General features: G+C 54.7%; 1 protein-coding gene across 1 annotated transcript; it reads left to right on the top strand.

The window, feature by feature from the left end:
- Positions 1-6: 6 nt before the first annotated feature.
- On the top strand, positions 7-9,678 carry LOC133360571 (ras-related protein Rab-39B-like). Its single transcript, XM_061579371.1, has 4 exons — positions 7-313; positions 2,518-2,654; positions 5,197-5,341; positions 7,784-9,678. Exons 1-4 carry the CDS (start codon positions 236-238, stop codon positions 8,063-8,065), a joined length of 642 nt encoding a protein of 213 aa, XP_061435355.1. The 5' UTR covers positions 7-235; the 3' UTR covers positions 8,066-9,678.
- The last annotated feature ends 353 nt before the right edge of the window (positions 9,679-10,031 follow it).

Genomic DNA, 10,031 nt, shown 5'->3' on the forward strand with positions numbered 1-10,031 from the left:
ACACACAGAGACACACAGACACAGCCACGCACACAGATCACTGCTTTTTGTGTTCAGTTTGATGTCCTTTCCTCGCACCTTCGATTAGCGCGGTTGGCTACGTACGGTGCGAAAGAAGTCCAGCGTACACACAGACACACACAGACACACACGGACACCCACAGACACACACAGACACACACACGGACGGACGGACACACAGAGAGGGAGCGAGGCTCCGAGTGAGCGGTGCGTGATGGAGGCGATTTGGGTCTACCAGTTCCGTCTCATCCTGGTGGGGGATTCCACGGTGGGGAAGTCTTCACTGCTCAAGGTGAGGCTGCTACGGCTCCACGGGGGATCTTTGTGTGATGTTCTCATCGCGTGTCCAATTGGCTGCTGCTTTCGCTGCGTTCTCCCCACCTGAAGAAGGACACCCGTGTTGTGCCCGAAACGTCGTGATTTAATTTCGTTGTTTTCATTTATTTTATTTTACTTTTTACTTACGTGACTTTACCGAAAAAACGAAAGAGTGATAATTGGTTTTTTACCCTTCTATCTGGCAACAAAACTGACACCTTTTTATGAGGAGTCATGTTTGCATAGACCGCGTCATCTGGTCCAACCCATGTGAGACTAGGCTCTAAGGAAAGCTGTCTCGGGTGTGGACCAATCAACTTCAAGGACAGTGCACATTATCAGAGTTGTGTTTTTTGTTTGCATTATGACTGCAGGTATTGTAGTCTATGCAAACATGACTCCTTGTAAAAAGGTGTCAGTTTTGTTGCCAGATAGAAGGGTAAAAAACCAATTATCATATTTTGACTGGCAAATGAGGTCCCCATAGTGTAAACGAAAGAGTTTCAATCCTTGCAGTCACGAAAGCTTCACATCTAGAAAGAGTAGTTTTCTCCGTACTTGGGCAGGAATTCCACACAACTCTCTCATCGTTTTCTACCCCAAACCCCCCCCCCCCCACTCTGCACCACCCCCCTCTCTCTATTTAAGGTCTCGACGCAGATGTGTTGTCTTTCTGTGTCTCTGTGTTGTGTGTCTCTCTCTGTGTCTCTGTGTGTTCTCTCTCTACTTGTGTGTCTGTCTGTGTGTGTCTCTCTCTGTCTGTCTCTGTGTGTCTCTCTCTGTGTCTCTGCGTGTCTCTCTCTGTGTCTCTCTCTGTGTCTCTGTGTATCTCTCTCTGTGTATCTCTGTGTGTCTCTCTCTGTGTCTCTCTGTGTGTCTCTGTGTGTCTCTCTCTCTGTGTCTATGTTGTGTGTCCTTATCTGTGTGTCTCTGTGTGTGTCTCTCTGTGCTTGTGTGTCTATGTGTGTGTCTCTCTCTGTGTGTCTATGTTGTGTGTCTCTCTGTGTCTCTGTGTTGTCTCTCTCTCTGCTTGTGTGTCTGTCTGTGTGTCTATGTTGTGTGTCCCTATCTGTGTGTCTCTGTGTTCTCTCTCTACTTGTGTGTCTGTCTGTGTGTGTCTCTCTCTGTGTGCCTCCGTGTGTCTCTCTCTGTGTCTCTGTGTGTCTCTGTGTGTCTCTCTCTGTCTCTGCGTGTCTCTCTCTGTGTCTCTCTCTGTGTGTCTCTGTGTGTCTCTCTCTGTGTGTCTCTCTCTGTGTGTCTGTGTGTGTCTCTCTCTGTGTGTCTGTCTGTGTGTCTCCGTGTCTGTGTTTTGTCTCTCAAATTTATAATTCTTTAGAAGAACGTTAATCAACCAGGTAGGGTGTTGACTGTTGTGTTCGCCGACTCTCTGGGTCGTATTGCATTATATTTCTAAGTTTACTATGTTTGTTTTCTCATTCATTCGTACCTGATGGTTGCTTGTGTTGCAATCGAAACGTCGTACACACACACACGTCCACAACAACAACCGCCATTCACCACTAAGTGGCGGTGACGTCACCACGACGCTTGTGCCAGGCCATGTGCACCTTGAGGCCACGTGAAGTGTCGAACACCCGCTGGCAGGAGGTCACGGGGCAGACCCAGCAGGTGCCACGGGTCGACTGACCGAGATGACCGAGACGACTGGCTGATGCACCACCTGTGCCCCCTACTGTACCAACTTGCTGTGCTTTAGCCACCCGGCGCTCCGCTCGTTGTTGTGAGCGTCGCTCCTCCGCCCTCCGTTGTTGTTGGAGGGCGACTGCCTCCAACTGCCCAGTAGCGTCCTTCACGAGCCTCCTCCACAGAGGCCGATCTTGACACCGCTGGTACCAGTCATCGGCAAGTCCACTCAGCTCCACGTCCTCCTGTACCGCATCACTCCATCTCTTCTCCAGCCCGTGCCGCGCCCGTTTAGCCCCCTCGATCCGGCCGAACAAAAGCTGTTGAGGCATGCGGTGGCTGGGCATGCGGGCTACATGACCCAGCCAACGCAGCCTTGCCTGCCGGAGGAGCTCACCGATGGGACTTTGCCCAGATCTTTCAAGGACTTGTGAGCTCCTCACACAATCCAGCCTAGTTAAACCCAGGATGGATCGTAGGCAGGCCAACCTAAATGTTTCCAACCGGCGTCCACACACACGCACACACGTGCAGAGGTTCACGGAGGGCAAGTTCGTGGACATCTCGGACCCCACGGTGGGTGTGGACTTCTTTGCGCGCCTCGTGGAGATCGAGCCGGGCAAGCGGATCAAGCTGCAGCTGTGGGACACGGCGGGACAGGAGCGCTTCCGGTGAGAGGCTCACCGCACACACCGCACACACCACACCACACACACCACACACACCACACCACACACACCATACACACCACACACACACACCACACACACACCACACACACACCACACACACCACACACACCACACCACACACACCACACACACCGCACACACCGCACACACACCACACACACACCACACACACCACACACACACCACACACACACCACACACACCGCACACACCACATACACACCGCACACACACCACACACACACCGCACACACCACACACACCACACACACCGCACACACCGCACACACCGCACACACCACACACACCACACACACACCGCACACACCGCACACACCGCACACACCGCACACACCGCACACACCGCACACACCGCACACACCACACACCACACACACACCGCACACACCACACACACCGCACACACCACACACACCGCACACACCGCACACACCACACACCACACACACCGCACACACCGCACACACCGCACACACCGCACACACCGCACACACACACACACCACACACACACACCGCACACACACACCACAGCACGCGGCACACACACCACACACACCGCACACGCCACACACACCACACACACACCACACACACACCACACACACCACACACACCGCACACACCACACACACCACACACACCACACACACCACACACACCACACACCACACACACCGCACACACCACACACACACCGCACACACCCCACACACACACCACACACACACCACACACACCGCACACACCACACACACCACACACACCGCACACACCACACACACCACACACACCACATAGACCACACACACCACATAGACCACACACCACACACACACCACACACACACCACACACACACACCACACACACTGCACACACCACACACACCACATACACCACACACACCACACACCCACCACACACACCACACACACACACCACACACCACCACAGACACCACACACACCACACACACCACACACCACCACACACACCACACACACACCACACACACCTGATAGTGAGTACACACACACCACACACCCACCACACACACCACACACACCACACACCCACCACACACACCACACACACCACACACACACCACACCACACACACCACACACCCACCACACACACCACACACACACCACACACACACACCACACACACCACACACACACACCACACACCACACACACCGCACACACCGCACACACCACACACACACACCGCACACATCGCACACACCACACACACACACCACACACCACACACACCGCACACACCGCACACACCACACACACACCACACACACCACACACCCCACACACACCACACACACCACACACACCGCACACACCACACACACACCACACACACCACACACACACCACACACCACACACACCGCACACACCACACACACCACACACACCGCACACACCACACACACACCACACACCGCACACACCACACACACCCACACACACCACACACACACCACACACACCGCACACACCACACACACCACACACACCGCACACACCACACACACACCACACACCACACACACCGCACACACCGCACACACTGCACACACCACAGCACGCGGCACACACCACACGTGGAACACACCACATAGACCACACACACACCACACACACCACATAGACCACACACCACACACACACCACACACACCACACACACCACATAGACCACACACCACACACACACCACACACACACCACACCACACACACTGCACACACCACACACACCACACACACCGCACACACCACACACACCACACACACCGCACACACCACACACACTGCACACACCACACACACCACACACACACACCACATACACCGCACACACCACATAGACCACACACACCACACACCCCACACACACCGCACACACCAAACACACACCACATACACCGCACACACCACATAGACCACACACACACACACCACACACCACATAGACCACACACCACACACACCACACACACACCACACACACTGCACACACCACACACACACCGCATGCACCACACACACCACACACACCCCATACACCGCACACACCACACACTACACACACTACACACACACACACCACACTACACACACACACCACACACTACACACACACATCACCCACATCACACACACCACACACACACACCACACACACATCACACGAACCACACACACACACCCGGTGCTGATGGTTGTCATGGTGGTCGCCATGGTGGTTCGCCATGGTGGTTGCCATGATGGTTGCCATGATGGTTGCCATGATGGTCGCCATGGTGGTCGCCATGGTGGTCGCCATGATGGTTGCCATGATGGTTGCCATGGTGGTCGCCACGGTATATTGTTATGGGGGGTGGCAGCGAATAAACGACGTCCGTTGTTGTTATTGTGACGTCGGCGGCGACGGTTCCACGTCACGTGCCCTCTCCCCCCTCCCCCCGCCCCCCAGCTCCATCACGCGCTCGTACTACCGCAACTCCGTGGGCGGCATGCTGGTGTTCGACATCACCAACCGGCGGTCGTTTGAGCACGCCAGGGACTGGCTGGAGGAGGCGAGGATGCACACGCAGCCGTCGCACATCGTCTTCATGCTGGTGCGGGGCGCAAGCAACACTCGCCACCACCGCCGACATCGTGATGATAGCCGCCAACAACACTCGCCACCACCGCCGACATCGTGATGATAGCCGCCAACAACACTCGCCACCACCACCGCCATCGTGATGATAGCTGCGAACAACACTCGCCACCACCGCCATCGTGATGATAGCTGCTACCACCACTCACCACCACCACCATCGTGATGATAGCTGCTACCACCACTCACCACCACCGCCATCGTGATGATAGCTGCGAACAACACTCACCACCACCGCCGCCATCGTGATGATAGCTGCGACCAACAACACTCACCACCACCACCACCATCGTGATGATAGCCGCCAACAACACTCGCCACCGCCGCCGCCGTGATGATAGCTGCGACCAACAACACTCGCCACCACCACCATCGTGATGATAGCTGCGAACAACACTCACCACCACCACCACCATCGTGATGATAGCTGCGACCAACAACACTCACCACCACCACCATCATCGTGATGATAGCCACCAACAACACTCACCACCACCGCCATCGTGATGATAGCTGCGAACAACACTCACCACCACCACCACCACCATCATGATAGCTGCTACCACCACTCACCACCGTGACCATCACCACCAACCACCAGTACAACCTTTTTCTCTTCTTGCTTCTTTCGGTAAAGTCACGTAGAAGGGAGATAATGAAATAATAAAAATAAAACATAATAAAATAATACAATTCTCACGACGTTTCGGCCACAACGCAAGCAGCCGTCCTCAGGTGAAGAACAGGTCTGTCGGAAAAACAGCGTCTGAATGGGCACCACCAGGCTTGGCAGCGTATATTTAAGCTGGGTTGGAGGGGGAAGAGCGCCTTGACAAAGGAATTTGCATATCAACAGAGGAATTTAGCATATTTATGGAAAATGCTGATATGGGATTAGTCACTACTTGTGGAATGCGTAGGAGGTGGGGGGGGGGGGGGGTTTCAAAGTCATATTATGCCCGTGCATTGTGCAGGATTAGCAGCGACAAAGGGAGGAAGTAGGATTAGCAGTAATAAAGGGAAGGAATGTTAATAGTGTAATATGAGCCTATATCCGGCTCACTGACGTATCAAAACTCGTCATGGTGATTGGCTCTGCCGGTCCTGGTTTACAGCCAATGGGGGAAGCCTGGGGGCGTGGCCCTGACGTGATGGAAAGGTGACAGCTGCAAGGATTGGTTCTGCTGGCTTTGGCCACAGCCAATGGGGAGACGAGTCAGGGGCGTGGCCCTGACGTCATGGTGACAGCTGCAAGTAGAGGATTGGTTCTGCTGGCTTTGGCCTCAGCCAATGGGGAGATGAGTCAGGGGCGTGGTCCCGGGAGCTGACGAGGGAGCCTGGAAGTTTCCATGGAGGCTAACGAGGATTGGTGGAAACGTACCACGTGACCCGGGTATTAAATAGGGGTGGAGACGAACGACACGGGGTCAGAACGGGAACGAACGGAGGAAGGGGCCACGCGGGAGCGGGGCTCCGAGTTGCCACGTGGCAGTGCGTCTCCCTCTCTCTATCTGTCCTTCTCACGCTGCCTATCAGCAGAGTGAAGTAGCTGTAACCTAAAGTGAATAAAAGACGGATTCCAGAAGTCGTCTCAAAGAGCTTTATTACAATAGTAAGGAGCTGTAGAAGATGAATCCCTGCAGTCACGAAAGCTTTAAATCGAAATTACACCACCACAACCTTCACCTTTCGCGTTTCATCGCTTTTATGGCTTTATTTTGGTGATTTTTGAAACGTTTTTTGTTTTGGCCATGTTTGTTTGTTGTAGTACGGAGTTAGACTGATGGCCTTAATCTAAGTTGTCTTGTGGTTGTTGTTGTTGTTGTTTGACTTGCATCCCACTGGGATTTTTGCACACAGCGTTGGTGTACGGTGATTTTTTCTGCAAAATTTTGCTGTCTTTTATTGGATTTCTGTTTGCACTCAGTCACATATTCACTTTAAGATGTTTTCTTGTTCATGTTTTAGTTTTTTGTTTGTTGTGGTTGCACCCGATTCAAGAGCCGAATGGCTCACAGGGCTGCACCTCGATTTAAAGCTTTTGTGACTGCAGGGATTCATCTTCTTGGTTCTTTCGGTAAAGTCGTCACGTAGAAGGGAAATAATAAAATAATAATAAAACATAATAAAATAATAAAATAGTATAATAAAATAATATAATAATATTTTTTATTATGTTATATTTTTATTATTTTATTACTTCCCTTCTACGTGACTTTACCGAAAGAACCAAGAAGATGAATCCCTGCAGTCACGAAAGAAGCTTTAAATCGAAAAATAAACTTTGAACTTTGTGTCCACAGCCGCCACCGCCGCCACTAACCGCACTTGCCCCAGCAGCAGCCCGCCGGGGGTGGTGAACCTTTACCTCTACCTCTACCCCTCTCTCCCGGGGTAGGTGGGCCACAAGAGCGACCTGTCGGAGCAGCGCCGCCAGGTGGAGCGCAGCGAGGCGGAGCGCTTCGCTGCTCAGCACGGCCTGCGCTACGTGGAGACCAGCGCGCGCGACGGGGACAACGTGGAGCGCGCCTTCACGCAGCTGACGGCCGACATCTACGCGCTCGTGCGCGCCGGACACATCCCCCTGCAGGACGGATGGGAGGGCGTCAAGAGCGGCTTCGTGCCCAACACGGTGCACTCGTCGGACGAGGCGCCGCGGGCACGCGTCTGCTGGTGCTAGCGTCTGCTGGTGCTAGCGCGGGCCTCACCCTCACCCACACCCCCGTTCCGTTACACAGATAACCACGGATACCCACGCACATCGCCACACAGATACCCACGGATATCCACACACACCACCACCTACTCACACACCCACACATCAACCCATGCACACCACCACACACTCACACCCCCACACACTCACACCCCCACACACCCACCTACCTACCAACCCCCACCCACTCACACCCACACACACCCACACACAGCCACACACACCCACTCACACCCACACACACCCGACCCAACCCACCCTCGTTAGACCCGCAACTCGAGAACCCCCGTAATAGCCGCGGCATCACATCGTCGTCATCGTCATCATCGTCATCGCCATCATCACTGTCATTATCGTCATCATCGTCATCATCATCATCATCGTCATCATCATCACCGTCATCATCATCACCGTCATTATCACCGTCATTATCACCGTCATTATCACCGTCATCACCATCGTCGTCATTGTCGTCATCGTCGTCGTCGTCGTCATCATCATCGTCGTCATCATCGTCGTCATCATCGTCGTCATCATCGTCGTCGTCACCGTCGTCGTCATCGTCGTCATCGTCATCATCGTCGTCATCGCACTGCTGTCAAACCCAACCCAACGGTTTCAAATATTGTGGAGGCCCTCACACTCGCACACTGATCACGACAACGACGGTGATGACGACGATGACGACGTCTCGTCGCCGAAAGCACCAACCCCCCCCCCCACCCTGCCCCTCGCCTTTGAAAGTGAGCGAAGAGCCGCTGGGGGTTAGAGAGACGGTGGTTCTTCTTCACCGGATCACGCTGGCCAGGTTTTCTTTTAGAAGGTAAATCATCGCAAACACACAAGCTAGGCACGGGGCAACGTCAGTAACGATCTGTTAGTTTCACTAAAGCCTCTGCGTGTTTGTTCCAGAGGTCGCAAACGGGTTTTGATTCCTTACCCGTACCCGGCCGCACCAGGGTCGCAAATGGGAACCCATACCCGGCCGGGTACGGGTACCCGTTCCCTACCCGTACCCTACCCGAAATGAGTGACAAACGGCTACTCACCAGTGACTCACGGCCTACCCGTACCCGGCCACACCAGGGTCGCAAACGGGTAGCCGGGTATCGGGTAGGGTACGGGTATCGGGTAGGGTACGGGTATCGGGTAGGGTACGGGTATCGGGTATGGGGTAGGGTATGGGGTAGGGTACGGGTATCGGGTAGGGTACGGGTATCGGGTACCCGGTTGCGACCTCTGTGTGTGTGTTCACACTGCGGCGACGATTGAGAGCTCAAGGGGTGCAAGGCCGCAGTCGGGGTGAACAGACGTCGGGGTCAGGAGGGTCACTTGCCCATGCTCTCTCCGTCGTCCCGTTCCGTCCAACCGCACCCACCACTAAACGCACCACGCCACCCACCCATCCACCACCGCACCCGTCCACCACCGCACCCACCACTAAACGCACCACTAAATCCACCACCCCACCCATCCACCGCCCCCACCACCCCACCCATCCACCACCGTACCCACCCACCACCCCACCCATTCACCACCCCACCAACCCACCCCACCCACCCATCCACCACCGCACCCACCACTAAACCTACCACTAAACCCACCACCCCACCCATCCACCGCACCCACCACCCCACCCATCCACCACCCTACCCATCCACCACCCCACCCACCCATCCACCAGCCCACCCATCCACCACCGCACCCACCACCGCACCCACCACTCAACCCACCACCCCACCCATCCACCACCGCACCCACCACCGCACCCACCACTAAACCCACCAATCCACCCATCCACCACCGCACCCACCAGCGCATCCCTAGGCAGTCTTTAGCAGCTTTCTCTGCCTCACCCCAAGACAGGCCCATGGTCTTTAGTTGTCTAGAACGGAGCGTTGCTAGGCAGTCTACGGCCTGCCCCATGGTC

This window comes from Lethenteron reissneri, chromosome 69, assembly GCF_015708825.2.
Source record: "Lethenteron reissneri isolate LAM-NWPU_2019-01 chromosome 69, ASM1570882v1, whole genome shotgun sequence".
NCBI classification, from domain to species: Eukaryota; Metazoa; Chordata; class Hyperoartia; order Petromyzontiformes; family Petromyzontidae; genus Lethenteron; species Lethenteron reissneri.

Bases quoted from the DNA above. Each gene is read 5' to 3' on its own strand.
- LOC133360571 (XM_061579371.1), top strand. From the start codon at position 236: ATGGAGGCGATTTGGGTCTACCAGTTCCGTCTCATCCTGGTGGGGGAT. The intron at 314-2,517 runs GTGAGGCTGCTA...ACACACGTGCAG, and splicing joins GGAAGTCTTCACTGCTCAAG to AGGTTCACGGAGGGCAAGTT. The intron at 5,342-7,783 runs GTGCGGGGCGCA...CTCCCGGGGTAG, and splicing joins CGCACATCGTCTTCATGCTG to GTGGGCCACAAGAGCGACCT.